This window comes from Lipotes vexillifer, unplaced genomic scaffold (assembly GCF_000442215.2).
Source record: "Lipotes vexillifer unplaced genomic scaffold, Lipotes_vexillifer_v1.1 scaffold260, whole genome shotgun sequence".
Lineage (NCBI taxonomy): Eukaryota > Metazoa > Chordata > Mammalia > Artiodactyla > Lipotidae > Lipotes > Lipotes vexillifer.
The window spans coordinates 405,240-428,641 of record NW_006778123.1 but is presented as its reverse complement, the minus strand read 5'-3'; the positions used below and the strand labels follow the sequence as shown (position 1 = coordinate 428,641).

Below are 23,402 nucleotides of genomic sequence, written 5' to 3'. Positions count from 1 at the left end.
GTTGCTCCGCGGCATGTGGGATCTTCCCGGACCAGGGATCAAAGCCCTGTCCCCTGCGCTGGCAGGCGGATTCTTAACCACTGCGCCACCAGGGACGTCCCTAGAAAATTCATTCTTTCTAGGAAGGACTCTGAGGAGGAGAGCAACATAATTAGGTCAGTGATTTAATGCCAGGAATAGAAGCTTGGGAGGAGGAGTAGCTAGAGGCAGTTTTTCTTTTCGGGAGTCTGGGGAGAGATGAGGGCGTCTCCCTAACAGGGTGGTAGAAGGCAATGGTTAAGTAACTAGAAGAGTTTTTGCTGCAGGAGCTTACCTGCTATTTGGGAGAAACGACCACTGACCTCACCACCCAATAACTCAGCACTGATGCCCGCATCATCTTCTCTGCAGAGACTGCCCCAGCCATCATGGAGGTGGCCAAGGTGGAGAGTCCGCTCAACCCCAGCTGTAAGATCATGACCTTCAGACCCTGCATGGAGGAATTCCGGGAGTTCAACAAATACCTCGCATACATGGAGTCTAAAGGAGCCCATCGAGCGGGTCTTGCAAAGGTGATTATCCTCAGATCTTTTAAGCCAGAAAATGATCACTTGGCCTTTCAGTTATGCTTCGTCTTCTTGATGTGGAAACTTGTTTCTTCCAAAGGAAGACACTTGCAAAATCTTTGTTCTTGTTAATCCATTAATGCAGTTAATGCAATGGGAAGCGTTGATAGGCTTAAAGTAGAGGAGAGGAGGATATGGTGGCTGCTTCTTTGTTTACTTGTTATTTTTGTGACATTATTTTGATAGGATCACACTGGCTTCTACATCAAGAATGAATCTGAGGGGGAGGCAGAGCAGAAGCAGGGAGTCTTGTCAGGGGTAGTTGTGATGTGCTCTGGGACATAAGGGTGGTCCCTAAGGCGCTGAGGACTGCATTGCAGGGTTGCCCCCATAAGCCCAGAGTTAGAGCTTTGAAAGAGAGATTGTCTAGATTTGCATTTAACCTGAGATAGGTGTGTCTTTCTATAATGGAAATCTAGTTCAATTTAAAATTTTCCTCAAGAATAGATTTTATTGTTACTTGCTTTGTTTTGTTATTGTTCTAAGTGTTAAGTTTATAATCTGGGTTTCTGTAGACTTGTTGGCATCACCACATAAATTCCTGAGCCCCAGCAGAGCCTTCTCTACTGTGGCTCGTCATGGGTTCTCCTTGGAACCTCATCTCCGTGGAAGGTCCAGTAGCATTGAAAGCAGACAGTAGCCTCAGAGAGAACTTGCAGAACTGCAGGGGTTGGTGTTCAAGTCCTCCTCCTGCATCTGGACGCAGCTGCTTGTAACCTTGGACTATTCTGACATCTCTGCCTTGAAGTCTGTTATTTGATATGTATGGTTCAAGTCACTCCTAGAATAGGTTTAAAATTTGGGGATATTAAGTTGAGTGAAAGTTGATTAGGGGCGGGTGAGAGAAAAGGAAGATAAAGGTTTATAGTGAATTTCTCAGATGAGCTATCCTTACTTAATCGTTTCATTAGGTTCGCTCTTAAAGATCTCATTTTTGGAAACTTAACATTTCCGGGTTGTCTTTGAGGGGGAAAAAAATCATGCTTAAGTTGAAGAGAATGATATTTCAGAATCATTTGACACACAGAATTTTGATCATAAACTTAAAATGAACCGGTTAGCAAGGTTTTGAGCTTTATTTGGGCAGAGGGGTGTTAGGGTGACTGTCTGTCCTCTTCTCTGGGCTCTGAATGCAGCCCTTTGTCCTGTTGTTCTCCCTCTTTTGTTGCCTGAAAACATATATCTTACTGTGTCCCACTGGGATTAGTGAATGTTCTGTGGTCGGGGGCACGTTTAGTAACCTTAGAAGAGGAAGCAGGCACTACCCTCACAGGGGAGCTGCAGGCACACAGAGGACACCTGTGCTGCCTTGGGTGTTCTCTGACAGAATGACGTTAATGAGAACGACAGTTAGTTTTCTGAATGTTGAACCAGACACACCTGAGTCCAGACTTTTTTTTTAAGTGAGACTCATTGACAAAGCTGGAGTTACTCATTTATTCAATCTTGTGGTAATTTCCTTTTACTTATACTAGGAATACAATAAACTGTTTTATTCCCAGTCATTTTTGCCATCTTTTACATCAAGTCACATGGACTCAGTTTCACCTGATTTCCTTCTTTTTCTGGAAGTTACAGCAATAGCAAATGTATAAAACTACACCAAATCAAATCAAATTGTAAAGATCAAAACTGCATTAATGTTGCTAGTTTACTTTGAGGGCTAGCCCTGGGGAACAGAACCACCTATGAAATTTTTTGTTGATGCACCATTTAATGAATTGGTCTTAATTTATGATTTGAAGAAAGTGGTTGAGAAATTCCAACCGTAGTGACTTTGGCCTCAGATTACAGTCTGTCTTGCTTGATAACATTTTTTAAAAAAATCAATCAATTAATTAATTAATTTTTGGCTGCGTTGGGTCTTCGTTGCTGTGCGCGGGCTTTCTCTGGTTGCCGCGAGCGGGGGCTGCTTTTCACTGTGGTGCGCAGGCGTCTCACTGCGGTGGCTTCTCTTGTTGCAGGGCATGAGCTCTAGGCACGCGGGCTCAGTAGTTGTGGCTCGCGGGCTGTAGAGCGCAGGCTCAGTAGCTGTGGCGCACGGGCTTAGTTGCTCCGCGGCATGTGGGAGCTTCCTGGACTCTAGGGATCGAACCCGTGTCCCCTGCATTGGCAGGCGGATTATTAACCACTGCGCCACCAGGGTAGTCTGGTTGATGACATTTTTTAGATTGGTACTTTAGATTTAACTTTTTTTTTCCAGAGTGAGAGGTTTGACACACTGACTTTTTGTCTACAAAGTTGGTGGTCCAGGTGCGAAAGTGAAAAGTGACAGTGTCCTTAAATGTAAAACTTGTACTGTTTTTGTGGAGAAAGGTTATGATGAAACATTATTATACGAGCAATGGCTAAATTCTTCGGCAGCAGTGTTCTGGACGTAGCCTGTTCTGGGCCTGAGGTTATGCATAATACAGAGCTTCACAAGTAGCCTAGTGGGTGCAGATAGCTATCTATCTGCCCAAGGGAGAAGAAAGAGTGTGAGAAGCACTGCCCTTCCTCCTCCAGCTCCTTTCTCAGTTGGTAGATGGTAGTAATAGCAACATAGTTCAGGATAAGTAGTGCAAATACAGACTGTAGCTGGACAATTTTTACTGGTATAGGGCCCAGGCTGGGGTCGGGGAAATGGTAATATGCAATATATATAAATATATATATTTATATATATACATGTATAAATATATATATATAAAGTCCTAAGTATGTTGTGCTTACAATTCCTATGTAAGAAAATCTGATGTGTTAAGATTTAAAATTATAGTTAAAAATCAGATTTTTGTTATATGCCTGAACTTACAGATTTTTAAAGTTCTGTCTGAACATTTTAATTGAAGTAAATGAACACATGCACAAAATATTCACAAAGGTAATATTTAGAGTTTTGTAAATGTATTCCTTCTTTAACTTGAGAGAAGAAAATTTGGTTCAGAATTTTTTGGGGGTGAAAAACTGCCTTGTTTTTCACAACACAGGAAAATATTTAACTCTAAATATAATATTGATTTTGATTGTAGATATATTTCTAAACAGGAGCCTGAATAAATCTATGTTTTATATTTTGGAATACTCACATTTATTTCTGATGAAGAAAAAGTTAGTATTTATAACACTCTTAAATACTGCCCTCTCCCCTTTCAATATGTGATCAAGACAATGCAGTATGTTTATCCATATCCATTTGGTGCGATTGTCCATATGCTTTTAAAATACTGAGTATGTGTCTCATTTTAAGCTAACATACCTTGGAGAAAATAAAATGTATAATATTGCCATATTGATGATGAAAATTAAATTAATTTTAGACTTGACTGCTCCCCCCACCTGTTTTTTGAATTAATAGAGTCGTTTATCAGGTGTATAACATTGGCCAAGTCACTCCTTCCCCGACTCCAGGTTTTCTTATCTGATGAAGCTTGACTTAAACCTTTCACAAAAGCTAGTTGCAGATGCAGCGTAGATAAAATGTGAAAGACAAAACCTTAAAACTCTTAGAAAACAAAATAGAATGTATTCATGCCCTAGAGTAGGAAAATATATATTTTTTAAACAGAAGATCAAGGCAAAAAATGAAGAAATTGGATTATATTAAAGTTAAGAGCTTATGTTTATCAAAATATACAGTTTAGAAGGTTGAAGGGAAAGTTACAGGGTAAGAGAAGATATTTGATATATGTACACACACATACATATAGATATTGGCAAACACACACACACACACACACACACACACACACACACACATTCTTCTAAGAATAACCAGACTATATACAGAATCTCTATACATTAATAAGAAAAAGACTGACAGTGCCATAGTAAAATGAGCAAGAGGATTGAATAAGCACTTTATGAAAGAGGATATCTGTAGGGTCAGTGAATATATGAAGAGATTTCTTTAGTTATCAGAAAATGCAAATAAAATCCACACTTGAGTACCATTACACACCTTCCAGAAAGACTAAAATTTAAATGATCAACAATGCAAAGTGATGATGAAGATGCGGAGCGACAGGAACTTTCACACATTACTGGCGGGAGTATGAAATCGTACAACCACTTTGGCAAAAGTTTGGTAATAACGATTAAGTTTGATCTGTACATATCCTATGTCCCAGTAGTTTCACTGTTAGGAGGGTCTGTGCGTGTGTGTATTTTAGAGAACCGTGTGCCCACATGCAGCAGAAGATGCATACAGAAATATTAATAGTGTTGTTTGCAGTTGCCAATAATTAGAAAAAAAACAAGTGACCACCAAGTAGTCACCCTTACAAATAAATATTTATACAAAGGCGTACTAAGTAGGAATGAAAGTCAATGAACTTCAGTTACCTAGGTCATCATATTTGAATCTCACAAAAAAATTGAGTAAAATATAAAAGATAAAGAATGTATGTATAGGAGGCTTCCCTGGTGGCGTAGTGGTTGAGAGTCCGCCTGCTGATGCAGGGGACACGGGTTCGTGTCCCGGTCCGGGAAGATCCCACATGCTGTGGAGTGGCTGGGCCCGTGAGCCATGGCTGCTGAGCCTGCGTGTCTGGAGCCTGTGCTCCGCAGTGGGAGAGGCCACAGCAGTGAGAGGCCTGCGTACCGCAAAAAAAAAAAAAAAAGAATGTATGTATATATGGATGCTTATGTTTCTGTACATTTAAAAAACTGTTGTTAGGGTTTACACACAGACATGAAACTATAAAGCCCAGCAAGGAGTTTAATAGCGTAAGTGCCATGATGGTGACCATCTTTTGAGTAAGAGGGGAATGTATTTGGAAAAGGGTACCAGGACCTCTGGGGTGCCAGAAGTATCTTACTTCTCACACCTGAGCAGTGGGTACTATGGTGTTTGCTTTATAATAACTCACAAAGCTACGTATTTGTGATTATGCATTTTTTGTATGTGTGCTATCTATATTTTGCAGTTGAATTTCTGAAAGAAGTTTGTCTTTAAAAATTAGGATAACTTCTAAAGGTGGATAAATTCCAGCTATAAACCATGACTCAATTCATAACTTTGTTCCTTCTAATTTTTGATCATATGATTATGTATTTTTGGTTTTACTGTTGATGATCTTTTCATTGTTAGTAATTAAGTGTTGAAATACTATGGGAAAGCAGTGGTGTGCTGGGCTACTTCATACAGGCACATGGGAATTGAGAGTGCACATCTTTTCCAACCCCACATTCAGTGACATCACATTGGTAAGCTCAAATCGGCCGTGGTGGGAGTAGTTACAACCACGGAAATAGACAAGAACCACAATCAGGATTCCCCCACCTCCCCGGAAAGTTGTTGGTTAAACATTTACTTGCACACCACTCTGATTTGCCATATTGTGTGAGAGGTGTTTAAAGAAAAGATATCAACTAAACCAATACTTATTTTTCTCATGGTACTATAAGTAGCACTTGAACTCTAGCAAGTTATTTTACTTTTGTGTGTCTCTCAATTTTACCTTTAAAATAGAGAGGTTAACAGTAGCCACTAAAAAATAAGTTAATACAAGTACAGTATTTTGCATAGTAAGTACTCAGTAAATTTTGCTGTTTTAAAAAAGTCATGTCAGTAAGGTGAATATTTGGGAGAATGCAAGCATTTCCTTTAATGTGAATCTTCACAGTTCTTTTACACATTTGTCATATAAATGCTGAGAAATTCTTCACTTGTATTCTGTTGGAATAGGAAAGCTAAATAACTACCTGGAATGTTTTCCAAATAATATTTTATTATTTTACTTTTAGGTTATTCCTCCTAAGGAGTGGAAGCCAAGGCAGTGCTATGATGACATTGACAATTTGCTTATTCCAGCGCCAATTCAGCAGATGGTCACAGGGCAGTCAGGACTGTTCACTCAATACAACATCCAGAAAAAAGCCATGACAGTGAAGGAGTTCAGGCAGCTGGCCAACAGTGGCAAGTGAGTAGATTCAGTTTACTATTTTTATTTCTTTCGAAGATATAGGTGAACAGGGTAAGTAACCAAGTAGGTGGGAGCTTGTGGTGAAAAGCAGGAGTCTTCTGCACAATCTCTTTCAGTCCTCATTTAACTGTTACTGTTTTCTGTTTTTCAGGTGGTTGCCTGCCTACTTACTTTAGTTTACTGCTAGGGAAATTGTTCCTCGTTTTATCATCTCATTCATAATATTTGTAAATGGTTTTTTTCCTATCTTTTAGTTGCCATGAGTTTTTGATTCTACACTTGATTCATCTTTGTTAGGCAAATTTTCTTGTGTGTGTGACAATGTTTAAGTCTTTTTTTTTTTTTAAAGCATTCCTCTTTTTTAAAAAAATTAATTAATTATTTTTGGCTGCGTTGGGTCTTTGTTGCTGCGCGTGGGCTTTCCCTAGTTGGCATTGAGCGGAGGGCTACTCTTCGTTGTGGTGTGCGGGCTTCTCATTGCAGTGGCTTCTCTTGTTGCAGAGCATGGGCTCCAACAACTTTCCGGGGAGGTGGGGGAACCCTGATTTTTGGTTTTTGCCTATTTCCACGGGGTAACTGCTCCCGCACAGGCGCGTGGGCTTCAGTAGTTGTGGCACGTGGGCTCAGTAGTTGTGGCTCGCAGGCTCAGTAGCTGTGGCATGTGGGCTCAGTAGTTGTGGCTCGCGGGCTCAGTAGTTGTGGCTCGCAGGCTCTAGAGTGCAGGCTCAGTGGTTGTGGCACATGGGTTTAGTTGCTCTGCGGCATGTGGGATCTTCCTGGGCTCAAACCCGTGTCCTCTGCATTGGCAGGCGGATTCTTAACCACTGCGTCACCAGGGAAGTCCCGACAATGTTTAAGTCTTAAGTGATAAGTTATATATATTAGAAGATGAGTAATTTAAAAAGAAAATCCTTGAATGACTTGAAGGGCCACCATTATTGTGTTAGTCACCTGCTGCTATCTAACGAATCACCCCAAACCTTAGTATCTTAAATCAATAAACATTTAACATCTCAGTTTCTTAAGGTCAGGAATCTGGGAGTGACTCAGCCAGGTGGCTGTGGCTCAGGGCCTTTCCTGAGGCTGCATTCAAGTTGGCTGGGGCTGCTGTCACCTGAAGGCTTGACTGTGACTAGAAGATTTTCTCCCAAGATTGCTCCCCTTGCGTGGCAGTTGGCTGGAGTCCTGAGTCCTTTGCCACATGAACTGCTTCTCATGTTGTGGCAGCTGGCTTCTTCCAAAGCAAGTGATCCAGGAGTTACCAAGATGAAGACACAGTGTCTTTTCATGACCTGGTTTTTGACTGTCGTTTCTGCCATATTCTATTTGTTATAAGCCAAATGCAGCCCCTACTTAAGGGGAGGAGAATTAAGCTGTAAGTCTTGAAGGGAGGTGTATCAGATAATTTGTGGATATATTTTAGAAACTATCACAGTTATGATTATTATTAAAGTTCCCCCCCCCCCCGTTTTTTTTTTTTTAAGTTTCTGATATGGTGGTTAAGGCCTTAGATCAAAATATTAATCTGGAAAAAAAATACCCCCCCAAAGCCAACCAACCAATCATCCAACCAAAAAACATCAGTGTCTAAATTCTCTGGATGGGTATTCATGAGATTAAGTCCTTTGGATAAATTTAGTTGATATCTTTAAAAAAAAATTTATATTTGACATAGTAAGCACTTGATGGTACTTGAAGAATCGTTTTCTGTGTGAAGTTCCTATTATGGAGCATTCTGGCTAATCCAAAGCAATTAGACATTTTATAATTAATTCAAGTCCCTCTTGAATTTTTTTTTAACATCTTTATTGGAGTATAATTGCTTTACAGTGTTGTGTTAGTTTCTGCTTTATAACAATTGAATTTTTTTTCATAGGCATTAGTAAAGCCTCATTGTTTCAGATTTCATTGATTGAGAATGTGAAACTTTTATCATGGACTAGACTTGTTTGCTTTTATACTCTTTAAGAACTCTTTAATAAGTTCAATGCTAAAACAAGATTGCAGAAGCAATTTTATGCAACTTTTTTTTCCTAACCCAGTGTTAGAAAGATATTTTCTTTTCTTTTTTTTCTTTTAACTTAATTCATTAATTTTTGGCTGCGTTGGGTCTTCGTTGCTGCACATGGGCTTTCTCTAGTTTTGGCGAGAGGGGGCTACTCTTTGTTGTGGTGTGGGCTTCTCATTGCGGTGGCTTCTTTTTTGTGGAGCATGGGCTCTAGGTGTGCGGGCTTCAGTAGTTGTGGCATGTGGGCTCAGTAGTTGTGACTCGTGGGTTCTAGAGAGTAGGCTCAGTAGTTGTGGCACATGGGCTTAGTTGTCCATGGCATGTGGGATCTTCCTGGACCAGGACTCGAACCCGTGTCCCCGGCATTGGCAGGTGGATTCTTAACCACTGCGCCACTACGGAAGTCCCTAACCAACTTTTTTTTTTTTTTTTTTTGCATTATGCGGGCCTCTCACTGTTGTGGCCTCTCCCGTTGCGGAGCACAGGCTCCGGACGCACAGGCTCAGCGGCCATGGCTCACAGGCCCAGCCGCTCCGCGGCATGTGGGATCTTCCTGGACCGGGGCACGAACCCGTGTCCCCTGCATCGGCAGGCGGACTCTCAACCACTGCACCACCAGGGAAGCCCCTATCCAACTTTTTATAAGTACAAACTGTTTACCATATTCTGTTCTCCATTTTCTAGTGCCTATTTCCAGAGTTATTCTTCAAGTATTAAATAGCTTACAAAACCCCCTCCAGGGGCCCTCCGGGAGAAGCTGGAGAGGATTGAAGGGCGATTGCCCACCCACTCAGCCATGGGGAGCCTGCTGAGCTCCCAGGCTGGTCCCCTGCTCTCCAAGGTGCACCCCCCACCCTACCGGCTGCATTGGCCCTGGGGGCGCATAGGAGGGAGGCCGGGGAGATCAGGAGAGGCAGGTGGGAAGGACCCTCCCAGATCCCAGACCAGATGTGCAGGAGAGGAGAGGAGGGCATTTGTCCCACCCACTCGAGCCCAGGAAGCCTGCTGGGCTCCCAGGTGAGGTCCCCTGCCCTCTGAGAACAGGGGTGGGGGGCACGCCTGGGCCCCTTCTGTTCCTTGAGCCTAAGCCCCACTGCCCACAGCCCCCAGGGCCTTTTCCAGGCCTGTGGGTCCTGAGCATTAGCCCCACCCACTGCCCAGATCTCACCCTTGCTTAGGCCCCGCTCTCCACAGCCAAGGCCTTCCCCACCTTTTTCTTTTTTACTGTCCCCTTGTTTTTCCTTTCCTTCCTCCTCTTTTTTTACTGTTGTGGTACTGATGTACCTTCTCGTTATTGACTCATCTATATTTTTATTTTTACATTCTTTCTAACATATCAGTTAGTTTCCTAGTCTAATTTTATTTTTTACTTTGTTATTTTTCTCTCTCTCTTTTTTTTTTTTGCCAGCCCATGCGGCTTGCAGGATCTTAATTTGCAAACCTGGGGTCGGGGGGAAGCTCCTGCGGTAGGAGCTCTGAGTCCGAACCACTGGACTAACAGAGAACCTCAGACAGCAGGGCATATTCATCGAAGTGAGGTCTCACAGAGTTCCTCATCTCAGCAACCAAGACCCAGCTCTACCCAATAACCTACAAACTCCAGCATTGGAAGGCTCAGGCCAAACAACCAGTAAAACAGGAACACAATCCCACTCATTAAAAAAAAAAAAAATGAGATGGCAAAAAACTATGTCACAGATGAAGGAGCAAGGTAAAAACCTACAAGACCCAATAAATGAAGAGGAAATAGGCAATCTACCTGAAAAAGAATTCAGAGTAATTATAGTAAAGATGATCCAGAATCTCAGAAATAGAATGGAAGCATGGATTGAGAAAATACAAGAAATGTTTAACAAAGATCTGGAAGAACTAAAGAACAAACAAACAGGTGAACAACACAGTGACTGAAATGAAAAATACACTAGAAGGAATCAGTAGCAGAGTAACGGAAGCAGAAGAACGAATAAGTGAGCTGGAAGACAAAATGGTGGAAATAACTGCTGAGGAGCAGAATAAAGGAAAAAGAATGAAAAGAATTGAAGACAATCTCAGAGACCTCTGGGACAACACTAAATGCACCAGCATTCGGATTATTGGGGTCCCAGAAGAAGAAGAGAAAAAGAAAGGGTCTGAGAAAATATTTAAAGAGATTATAGTCAAAGACTTCCCTAACATGGGAAAAGGAATAGTCACCCAAGTCCAGGAAGCACAGAGAGGCCCATACAGGATAAACCCTAGGAAAAACACACCAAGACACATATTAGTCAAACAAAAATTAAATTCAAAGAAAAAATATTAAAAGCAACAGGGAAAAACAAAAAATAACATACAAAGGAATCCTCATAAGGTTATCAGCTGATTTTTCAGTGGAAACTCTGCAGGCCAAAAGGGAGTGGCAGGATATATTTAAAGTGATGATAGAGAAAACCCGACAACCGAGATTACTCTACCCAGCAAGGATCTCATTCAGATTCAATGGAGAAATCAAAAGCTTTTTTTTTTTTAAAGATAATTATTTTATTTTTTTAAAAATTTGTTTATTTATTTTTGGCTGCCTTCCTTCTTCATTGCAGTGGCTTCTCTTGTTACGGAGCACGGACTCCAGTAATTGTGGCACGTGGGCTCCGTAGTTGTGGCTCGCAGGCTCTAAAGCACAGGCTCTGTAGTTGTGGCACACTGGCTTAGTTGCTTTGTGGCATGTGGGATCTTCCTAGACCAGGCATCTAACCTGTGTCCCCTGCATTGGCAGGCAGATTCTTAACCACCGTGCCACCAGGGAGGTCCCTCAAAAGCTTTTCAGACAAACAAAAGCTAAGAGAATTCAGCACCACCAAACCAGCTTTACAACAAATTCTAAAGAAACTACTCTAAGCAGGAAACACAAGAGAATAAAAAGACCCGCAAAAACAAACCCAAAACAATTAAGAAAATGGTAACAGGAACATACATATCGATAATAACCTTGAATGTAAATGGATTAAATGCCCCAACCAAAAGACACAGACTGGCTGAATGGATACAAAAACAAGACCATATATATGCTGTTTACAAGAGACACACTTCAGACCTAGGGACACATACAGACTAAAAGTGAAGGGATGGAAAAAGATATTCCATGCAAATGTAAATCAAAAGAAAACTGGAGTAGCAATACTCGTTTCAGATAAAATAGACATTAAAATAAAGACTGTTACAAGAGATAAGGAGGGACACTACATAATGATCAAAGGATCAATCCAAGAAGAAGATATAACAATTATAAATATTTATGCACCCAACATAGGAGCACCCCAATACATAAGGCAGATTCTAACAACCATGAAAGGAGAAATCGACAGTAACACAATAATAGTAGGGGACTTTAACACCCCACTTACACCAATGGATAGATCATCCAAACAGAAAATAAACAAGGAAACACAAACTGTAAATGACACAATAGACCAGATAGATCTAATTGATATTTATAGAACATTCCACCCAAAAGTGGCAGTGCACATGGAACATTCTCCAGTGCACATGGAACATTCTCCAGGATAGATCACATCTTGGGTCACATATCAAGCCTCTGAAAATTGAAGAAAATTGAAGTTGTGCATCTTTTCTGACCACAATGCTATGAGATTGGAAGTCAATTACAGGAAAAAAACTGTGAAAAACACAAATACATGGAGGCTAAACAGTGTGCTACTAAATAACCAAGAGATCACTGAAGAAATCAAAGAAGAAATAAAAAAATACATATAAATAAATGACAATGAAAGCATGATGACCCAAAACCTATGGGATGCAGCACAAGCAGTTCTAAGAGGGAAGTTTATAGCAATTCAATCTCACCTCAAGAAACAAGAAAAATCTCAAACAATCTAACCCTACCCTTAAAATAACTAGAGAAAGAAGAACAAAGAAAACCCAAAGTCAGTAGAAGGAAAGAAATCATAAATATCAGAGCAGAAATAAATGAAATAGAAAACAATAGCAAAGATCAATAAAACTAAAAGCTGGTTCTTTGAGAAGATAAACAAAATCAGTAAACCCTCAGTAAGTAGTGCAGGGAAAACTGGGCAGCTACATGTAAAAGAATGAAATTAGAGCACTACCTTACGCCAAACACAAAAATAAACTCCAAATGGATTAAAGATATAAATGTAAGGCCAGACACTATAAAACTTTTAGAGGAAAACATAGGAAAAACACTCTTTGACATAAACCACAACAAGATCTTTTTTGACATACCTCCTAGAGTAACAGAAATAAAACCAAAAATAAACAAATGGCACTTAATTAAACTTAAAAGCTTTTACACAGCAAAGGAAACCATAAACAAGACAAAAGGCAACCCTCAGAATGGGAGAAAATATTTGCAAATGAAACAACAAAGGATTAATCTTCAAAATATACAAACAGCTCATGGAGCTCAATATCAAAAAAACAAACAATCCAGTTAAAAAAATGGGCGGAAGACCTAAATAGGCATTTCACCAAGGAGGACATACAGATGGCCGAGAGGCACATGAAAAAATGCTCAGCATCACTAATTATTAGAGAAATGCAAATCAAAACTACAATAAGGGGCTTCCCTGGTGATGCAGTGGTTGAGAGTCCGCCTGCCAATGCAGGGGACATGGGTTCGTGCCCCGGTCCGGGAAGATCCCACATGCCATGGAGTGGCTGGGCCCGTGAGCCATGGCCGCTGAGCCTGTGCGTCCGGAGCCTGTGCTCCACAACGGGAGAGGCCACAACAGTGAGAGGCCTGCGTACCGCAAAAAAAACAAAAAACCAAAAGCTACAATGAGGTATCACCTCATGCCAGTCAGAATGGCCGTTATCAAAAAAGTGAGAAACAATAAATGCGGGAAAGGGTATGGTGAAAAGGGAACCCTCCTGCCCTGCTGGTGAGAATGTAAGTTGATATAACCACTATGGAAAACAGTATGGAGGTTCCTTAAAAAACTAAAAATAGAACTACCATATGACCCAGCAATCGCACTACTGGGCATATACCCTGAGAAAACCATAATTCCAAAAGAGACATGCACCACAATGTTCGTTGCAGCACTATTTACAATAGCCAGGGCATGGAACCAACCTAAATGTCCATCGACAGATGAATGTATAAAGAAGATGTGGCACATATATACAATGGAATATTACTCAACCATAAAAAGAAACGGAATTGGGGCTTCCCTGGTGGCGCAGTGCTTGAGAGTCCGCCTGCCGATGCAGGAGACGCGGGGTCGGGCCCCGGTTCGGGAAGATCCCACATGCCGCGGAGCGGCTGGGCCCGTGAGCCATGGCCGCTGAGCCTGCGCGTCCGGAGCCTGTGCTCCGCAAATGGGAGAGGCCACAACAGTGAGAGGCCCGCATAACGCAAGAAAAAAAAAAAAAAAAAAGAAACGAAATTGAGTTATTTGTAGTGAGGTGGATGGACCTAGAGCTTGTCATACAGAGTGAAGTAAGTCAGGAAGAGAAAAACAAATACCGTATGCTAACGCATATTATGGAATCTGAAAAAAAAAAAAAAAGGTTCTGAAGAACCGAGGGGCAAGATGGGAATAAAGAGGTAGACATAGAGAATGGCCTTGATGACATGGGGTGGGAGGGCGAAGCTGGGGCGAAGTGAGAGTTGCATCAACATATATACACTGTGGAATGTAAAATAGTTGGCTGGTGGGAAGCAGCAGCATAGTGCAGGGAGACTGGCTCGGTGCTTTGTGATGACCTAGAGGGTCAGATAGGGAGGATGGGAGAGAGGCTCAAGAGGGAGGGGATATGGGGACATGTGTATGCATATGGCTGATTCGCTTTGTTGTGCAACAGAAACTAACACGGTATTGTGAAGCAATTATACTCCATAAAAATCCATTTTTAAAAAAGTATTAAATAGCTTAGTTCATTTAGTGGAACCTCTGCTTGATTACTTTGATATTTCAAGAGACTGTTTGTACTTGGAAATAATCAGATAATACTTACTAGAAAATGTTGGTTAATATCCTTAAAAATCGTGATAATTATTATGAGAAAGTTCTGTGGGGTTTCAAAGGAAGGTAAACCTTCTGTGGTAGTTAATTGGAATGGTGTAATTTCATTTCGTAGGTGCTACTGAGATGGATTTTGAAGGAAGGTCAGAAACGTTACAAAACTAATGCATGCTTATTTAAAAATTCAAACATTATAGAAATGCGTAATTCCAACTCCCAGAGACAATCATTGTTAATAATACATGGTGATTCAAAATATTGATGAGTACAGAGTCTCAAAGTCCTGTGTTCTCTTGTCACAGAGAAACTTTGATTATCATCTCTAGCCCATTTGATTATCGTAGCATGGTGTCAGTTTTCTATTTAGAGGGAAGTTATCTTACTAGGCACTTACTTTATTCATATCTCTGTTTTTTATTCTGGTGGCTTAGTTGTAGATTGACTCTTCCTGAAGGTAGCCATTCAGGTGACAGTCTCTGTTTTGTGTTCCACTGTGTACCCAGTGCTTGGTACAGTATCTGGGACATGGTAGGTGCTGTTTCAGTATATGTTGATTGAAAAAATAAATAGTGTCATGAAGCTAAAATATACTTGTAGTATAAATTATTAAACAGATTGTAAAGATTTACTTATTAACAGAATATCCATTTCTTGATATTCTGAAGTTCAAAGATAATTTAAAAAATAGTGGACTCTAGGGACTTCCCTGGTGGTCCAGTGGTTAAGAACCCATGCTTCCAATTCAGGGGGCTCAGGTTCCATCCCTGGTCGGGGAACTAAGATCCCACGTGCCATGTGGAGCGGTCAAAAAAAAAAATAGTGGACTCTTTTTTTTTGTTACAAAATATAACTATCATGAGAAATTGTCTGAAAGATTATTTCCAGGTTAAATGTTATTTCTTTCAAAGTTGATGTATCTTTTGAGTTGCATTAATTTCACTATAATTGTTGTAACGTTGTTTCCTTTTTTTTTTTTTTTTTTTTTTGTGGGCCTCTCACTGTTGTGGCCTCTTCTGTTGCGGAACACAGGCTCCAGACACACAGGCTCAGCGGCCATGGCTCATGGGCCCAGCCGCTCCGCGGCATGTGGGATCCTCCCGGACCGGGGCACGAACCTGTGTCCCCTGCATCGGCAGGTGGACCCTCAACCACTGCACCACCAGGGAAGCCCCTGTTTTTACCTTTGAAATTTATATTTTTATATTTCCTCTGTGAGTTTCATATGAAAACTTATTTCAAATGCCAGTGAAATGGTTTTTAAGCCTCAAGCCAAGGCTCTACTTGTCCACTCACAGCTACACTAGGATCACATGGACTTCATAACAGTTATGGAATGGTCCTAAGATGGGACTAATTTTCATGGTAGGCAAGAGGCATTTTTCTGGTCTTTCTGTTCATCTGTTATTTTTCAGTACATGCCCTTGCATAGGTACACAGTACATAATGTGCTTGGTGGTAGAGAGGATAACACGCTCATTTGGTTAATAACATAACTTAGTCCAAAGAAAATCTGGAGACCTCCAACATACCTTTACTATAAAAGTTTGTGGAGGTGAGTAATACGCTGCTTCCCATCGCTTACATTGTTGATCTGTACTTTTTTCTAGGCATGGAGCTAAGTGCTTTACAGAATTATCTGATGGAGTCTTCACAACAGCTCACTTGTTATTATCCCTGTTTTATACAGGAGTAACTGAGGTCCAGAGAGATTCAGTCTCCTGTCCTGGGTTATGTAGTTTATAAATGGCAAAGCCTGGATTTAGATCCAAGCAGTCTGGTTCTGGAACCCTGTCTCTTAACAGCTGTGCTATAGTGAATGAAAGGTTCTCGGTAAGAAGTGTGGTTGAATCAGTTTTGAGCAAGTTGATGCTGGATTTGTGGAATAGGAGTGATTGTTTGGCAGTCCATTAGGGATGGAAACTGTAGCCAGGTTTCATTAGAATCAGGTACTGGGCTTCCCTGGTGGCGCAGTGGTTGAGAGTCCGCCTGCCGACGCAGGGGACACGGGTTCGTGTCCCGGTCCGGGAGGATCCCACATGCTGCGGAGCGGCTGGGCCCGTGAGCCATGGCCGCTGAGCCTGCATGTCCAGAGCCTGTGCTCCGCAACGGGAGAGGCCACAACAGTGAGAGGCCTACGTACCGCCAAAAAAAAAAAAAAGAATCAGGTACCAAGTAAGTGAACTGGTCCCTTTTTCCAAGTTTAGTATCAGTGTTTGTTTCAAATATTCAGGGATTTTAGACTTTAACCTCAATAGCTAATACCAAACTATAGCTTTCTCTCTTAGAGTTATGGGTTGCTAAAAATTGATCCTGACTGGGTGAGTATGTGGTGATAGATTCTTTAGGTCTTCTCATAGTGAAAGGCAGTTTAGGCTTTCAATTTCTAAAATCTAAGAAGTTTCTTTAGAAGTCATAATAAACAGCATCTTTGCTACCTTTTTTTTGTCACCTGACTCTGACCCCTGGTTAGCTTGTTTAGCTTGTGCCTGGAATGTCTGTTACTACTGGAACCCTCTAATCAAAGCATTAGAATGAAGTGGAGTGGATTCTTTCACGCCCATCCTTTTTTTTATTGGTTGCCCTGTGAGATTAAATCTGTAAATTACTCTGTATTTCAAATACAGTTGTTAAATTGTTTGGCATTCTCACTTATTGCTTAGATAACCAGTTTGGCATCCCCAGTGTAGTAGATGTCGATGTTGCTTGTTCTATAATTCTTCAATCTAAAATGTCCAGTAGGCTTTATAGGGATTGCTGCTTCTGCTAAACACCTTTTTCACTATGTGTGTTCCATTGCTTTCTCAGTTTGTTGATTTCTTTGCTAATTTTTTTTTCCTGTAGAAACATTGTGGGTTTTTTTTTGGTAATAATATAAGATTATTGTTCAAAATCCAGATAATACAGAGAAATACCTTTCTGTAATTCCTATGTAAGAGATAACCATTAGTATTAATAGTTTAGAGTATATTTCTTTCTGGCCATTTAATGTACAGTTACAAATCTTTTTTTTTTTTTTGCGGTACGAGGGCCTCTCACGGTTGTGGCCTCTCCCGTTGCGGAGCACAGGCTCTGGACGCGCAGGCTCAGCGGCCATGGCTCACGGGCCTAGCCGCTCTGTGGCATGTGGGATCCTCCCGGACCGGGGCACGAACCCGTGTCCCCTGCATCGGCAGGCGAACTCTCAACCACTGTGCCACCAGGGAAGCCCTACAGATCTTTTTTTCATGTAAATAGGATCATAGTATATTTACTGTTCTGTAATCTGCTTTATTCACTGTGGAAAGATTTTAATGTCAATATACAGAAAGATCTGCCTTATTTTGTGTTCTTTTATTTAACATAGTCCTAGTTGCTGGATGTAAGCTTGAGGTTTCAGTTAATGCTGTAGCAACATCCTGGGTCATATATCATTGTATATATCTCTATGTTGTTGAGATGAATTTCTAGAGTTGAATTTTAGGGTCAAAGGGACTTTTTTTTTTTTTTTTGCGGTACGAGGGCCTCTCACGGTTGTGGCCTCTCCCGTTGCGGAGCACAGGCTCCGGATGCGCAGGCTCAGCGGCTGTGGCTCACAGGCCTAGCTGCTCCGCGGCATGTGGGATCTGCCCGGACCGGGGCACGAACCCGTGTCCCCTGCATTGGCAGGCGGACTCTCAACCACTGCGCCACCAGGGAAGCCCAAAGGGACATTTTTTAAGGCCATTGAAAAATTATACTCTGATACCAGTATATACCCCGACTTCAGCTGTGTAAGAGAAGTTTCATTCTTTACCACCATTTATATATTAAGCATTTGCCAATCTGATAGGTGCAAAGTATCTTATTTTAGTTTTACTTCCTTGGATTTTTAGTGAGATTGTCCTTTGTCAATTTTTCTATAGAAAAATATAAGAAATTTTAAGTGAATTACATATAATTAATAATAAATATTAAATTATATATAACAAATTACATATATTCTAAGTTATATGTTTTGTCTTTGTAAGTCTTTTATTCTAAGTTATATGTTTGTCTTTTACATGTAAATCTCTAAAATGTCCTAGTATAGTGTAATTGGTTAAAGATTTTAGAAAATATTTTGAAAGCTAAAATAATATTAAGTAGTTTTCTATTGTTGATATTTTCATAAAAATATTTTTCTTATTCATCAAAAAATGAGGTTTTCATATAGTTAGGAATCTTAGAGTCTTCAGATATCTATGATAAACACATTTATATATTTACTTGTCAGATTTGACAACATGAGCTGCTGCAGTGTTTTCATTTTGATAGAATTTTGTTTAGAAAGTAATTTAAATCAAATGGGTAGGGAAAATCTTAACATTGTCTTACTGTTTTGTACTTCGTTTCATCTCCCTTTTCCAGGTATTGTACTCCGAGATACTTGGATTATGAAGATTTGGAGCGCAAGTACTGGAAGAACTTAACCTTCGTGGCACCTATCTATGGTGCAGACATTAATGGGAGCATATATGATGAGGTATATTTCTATTACAGTGGGTTTTGTAAAGCATCATTTCATGTTACTATTTTTGTTGCCATTTTCGGTGGTCGAGAAGTAGTCATTTGTTGTGCTTTGTGTGACCCATAATTCTTCACAGGACAAGAGGAAATAAAGACACATCAGTATGATTTCTGCTGCTTCTGTTTTTTACATTGAAACCAGCTAATTGTACAAATATGTGAGCCTGTTCAACAGTAATATAGTATGTGGTTATCTGGCTGATCTTCAAATCACACTCAAAAATTTTAAAAGCAAAGCACATTATAAAAATACCTGGAAAACAGGGAATATTATTCATAATAGTACCATCTTAAGGCAAAAGCAGTGTTGTAATATGTATTCTTCCTGTAGTTTTCCCCTAATCATTTGAAAAAGTTATATTAAACATGCTTATAGGACTTCCCTGGTGGCACAGTGATTAAGAATCCGCCTGCCAATGCAGGGGACACAGGTTCGAGACCTGGTGTGGGAAGATCCCACATGCCACGGAGCAGCTGAGCCCATGTGCCACAACTATTGAGCCTGTGCTTTAGAGCCTGCGAGCCACAACTACTGGGCCAGTGTGCTGCAACTACTGAAGCCTGTGCACCTAGAGCCCGTGCTCCACAACAAGAGAAGCCACCACAATGAGAAACCCGAGCACCGCAACAAAGGGTAGCCCCCGCTTGCTGCAACTAGAGAAACCCTGTGTGCAGCAACAAAGATCCAACACAACCAAAAATAAATGAATGAATGAATGAATGTATAAAGCAAAAACAAAACAAAACATGCTTATATTCTCTTTTTTATCCCCCCCACACAAATTGTGAGAACTTTTTCTTTTTTAAAAGTACCTATTACAGTTTTTCCAGTTATTTTTCATGAGAGCATAATCTGCTTGATATAATCTAATCCTTCTTGCCTCTCCTGATACTACTTGAAATCCTATTTTTTTTAAAAAATCTTTTCTTTTTGAAACCTTTTATTCCCTCTCCCATTGTTTTATTTAGAGAAATTTCTTGCCTACCAAAAAGTTGAAGTGATGCAGTGAACACCTGGATGCCCTCACATGGATTAACTAGTTGTTAATATTTGCCACATTTGCTTTTTGTTTCTCTGTCACTCTGTCTGTGTCTCTGTCTCTCTGTCTTTATGCTGTAACATTTGAAAGTAAGTTGCAGACATCATGACAATTCACCCTTAATTATTTCAGCACGTTTCTTTCAGTTATAAGGCAATTTAATGTTTATATAATGTCATCTAATATAGAAACCATACTCAAACATCCCTGATTTTCCCAGTAATGTTCTTTATAACCTGCTTTTTTCCCCATATGAAGGATCCCTCCAGGGATTTCCCTTTAAAGTTAATAAGTGTGCTATAGGGTAATATTTAGAGGCTAGATGAATATCCTGTTCCCAATAGCCTTTCACGCAGTGAATTTGCCTCCATTGATAATCCTTGACTGAGTCAATTATTGTACTATTTTTAAACTGTTTACATTTTGAAATATAAAACAAGCTGGAAAGTGGATAAAACATAAACTTAGAGCTTCATGAATTATTGTAAGGTGAATACCTATGTACCATCCCTGACATCAAGGAAAACATTATGGGCACCCTAGATTTCCCCCATCTGTCCCCTTTACCTATTATAGTCTCCTACTTTTCCTCCAAAGGAGTGGTTATAGGGTATACACATGGGTGGTTTTAGAACAAAACTATTTTCCAGTTTACACCTTTCTGTACCAGTGTTTGCTACTTCCATTGCCCCACAGCCTCCCTGACACTAGACATTCTAAAGTTAAATGGGAGTATGTAGTAGGTTCTTGTGGTTTTAAATACCATCATGGTTTTTTTCTTTTATGTTCATTGGCTGTTTGGGTTTCCTCTTTATCAAAATGCCTGTTCAAGGGGCTTCCCTGGTGGCGCAGTGGTTGAGAGTCCGCCTGCCGATGCAGGCGGCGCGGGTTCGTGCCCCGGTCCGGGAAGATCCCACGTGCCGCGGAGCGGCTGGGCCCGTGAGCCGTGGCCGCTGAGCCTGCGCGTCCGGAGCCTGTGCTCCACAGCAGGAGAGGCCACAACGGTGAGAGGCCCACGTACTGCAAACAAAAAAAACAAAACAAACAAACAAAAAAAAAACAAAAAAACAAAAAAACAAAAACAAAAACAAAATGCCTGTTCAAGCCTCTTGTACGTTTTTTTTTTTTTTTGTCATGCTTTTCTTATTGAGTTACAGTTCGTTATAATACATTTCTGGATATGAGGTAGTGGCACAGTTTTAGTTTTTCTATATGGATCTTCAGTTGTTGAACACTGTTATTGAAAGGACCATTCTTATTTTTGAAAATGGGCCGGGTATTAGATGATACTATGGAATTACTGTTGTCCTATTAGATGTGATGATGACATGGTGGCGATATATATTTTTCCTTGTCAACTGACAATACACACTGAAAAATATATAGGTGAAATAACATGCAGTCTGGAATTTGTTTTGTTTTGTTTTTTAAATTAATTAATTAATTATTTTGGCCGCGTTGTGTGGCTTGCCAGGGTCCTAGTTCCGCAGTCAGGGATTGAACCCCGGCCATGGCAGTGAAAGCACCGAGTCTTAACTATTGGACCACCAGGGAATTCCCCTGGGATTTGTTTTTAAAATACCTCAGGAAATAAAGTGGTATGACTTTCATTGAATAAAGATTGGCAAAATATTGTTAAATGAAGCTAGATGATGGATACATGATGTTTAGAATATGTGTATGTTTGAAATACTAAAAAGTTAAAGAAAGGGAAAACATCCTTTCTCTTCCCCCTTTCGTATTTTCACTAGTGTAAGTAACCTCCCTGTTGAGAACTTTTGTTTGTTTGTACATGCTCATGTAAAAAAATTGAAAAATAGAGACAAAATGAAGAAAAATGTTACTCATCAGCTTACCAAACAAACATAACCTCTTTATGATTTCCTTTTGGCCATTTATTTATTTATGTATTCTGGGTATCCTATTTTATTAGCATTTAAATTTCACCAAGAGTTCAAGCATATGCTAGCCATATGTTCAGACTTTTGAAATAAAGATAAAATGGACAAACAGCTTTAAGGGTGCAATGTATTTAACGCTGCACAATATATTAACTAACTAGACAATCTAAGGGGTGGTATAACTATACACTTAGGAGCACCAAGTATAGGAACAAGTCCTGGGATTGGAGGAAAAACCCGCCATTCAGGACTGAACAGATGTCCTTGATTGCTGACAGAATCTCCCCTTGACTTCAGACTTGAGACAAACCGAGCAAGTCTATCAGCATACAAAACCCACTGATTTCAGGACAAACAGTAACAGGATAGACTGGCCAGGGCCAATTCAGATTGTGGGGATAGTCTGAAGCGGGCAGGGCTGGCTGCAGGCTGGAAATGTTGCAGCTGAAGTCCAGGATCGGCAGATGAGAGCAGCCACCTTCTGAAAATCGTTGATTTCTATACAACTTCCCAAGATGCTTTTCCCAAACAGGGTGGCCTTTTATTTTATGTCAGTGTGTGTATGTCAGTGTGTGTATGTATATGTATGCATGTGCTTGTATGTGTGAGTGTGTTTCCCCATCTCAAAGGCTGAGAGATTTTAACAGTTTTTTTTGCTTTAGAAGCATTTTCAGTATTGGTCTCCAGAGGACAATTTTAGTGTATTCTAACCCCAGCCAGTTTTAGAGTGTACCTTGTATTAAGTCTTTGCTTTTTTTTTTTTTTTTTGATATTTCAATTCCAAGTATATTCTTTTTTTTTAATTGAGATATAGTTGATTTACAGTGTTGTGTTACTTTCTGCTGAACAGCCAAGTGATTCCTTTATACTCCAAGTATATTCTTTAAGTTTGACATGTTATGGTTACTTATGTTTAGGAAAATGAGTGCCATTAGTACTGAAGCTTCCTTACAGAAGATGGTACCTTGTCTTATTAAAACAGCTTCTCTGGGATTTCCATTGAAATGGGTGAGGCCAAGCAAATATGGTTGGTATTTTCAGTTGGGGCCCAGCAAAGTTAAAGTGTTTTCTCAAAGTTACCAGGCTAGTAGACTGGCTGCCAGGTGGTGCTCTTATTCCCCACACGTTTTAAGGAAGTAATTATGTATACTGAGTCTCACAGTTGTGGAAATGTGTACAACTAGGTCTGGGTCACCTACAAATTTCCCTTGAGCTAATGGTTTATTTTGTGCCTTCTCTGTGGTTTCGTCCCTGTGGTATCCTGGCAAGTTTGCAGGTTTCTAAAAGGAAGACTGAGCTGAGGAATCATCTGGATCTTGGGCTGAGAGGTTACATGTCTCAGGGCTCAAAAATAAAATAAAACGCAGTCCAAGATTTTTTTCTGACCATACCTTGGGATCATTGAGCTCTTTGTTCCTTTTTTTTTTTTTTTATGCT

At 40.3% G+C, this 23,402-nt stretch overlaps 1 protein-coding gene across 2 annotated transcripts in view; it reads left to right on the top strand.

Annotated features, from left to right (window-relative positions):
* The first annotated feature begins 398 nt into the window (after positions 1-398).
* The window catches only part of KDM4C (lysine demethylase 4C), a 360,821-nt gene continuing 337,817 nt past the window's right edge, over positions 399-23,402 (top strand). The window contains exons 1-3 of one of the 2 annotated variants that reach the window (XM_007451455.1): positions 399-551; positions 6,333-6,508; positions 18,866-18,980. In XM_007451455.1, the coding sequence (XP_007451517.1) occupies positions 408-551; positions 6,333-6,508; positions 18,866-18,980 (435 nt within the window). In that variant the 5' untranslated portion in view covers positions 399-407. The remainder of the gene's footprint in view (positions 552-6,332; positions 6,509-18,865; positions 18,981-23,402) is intronic. The other variant, XM_007451456.1, reaches the window with a different exon arrangement.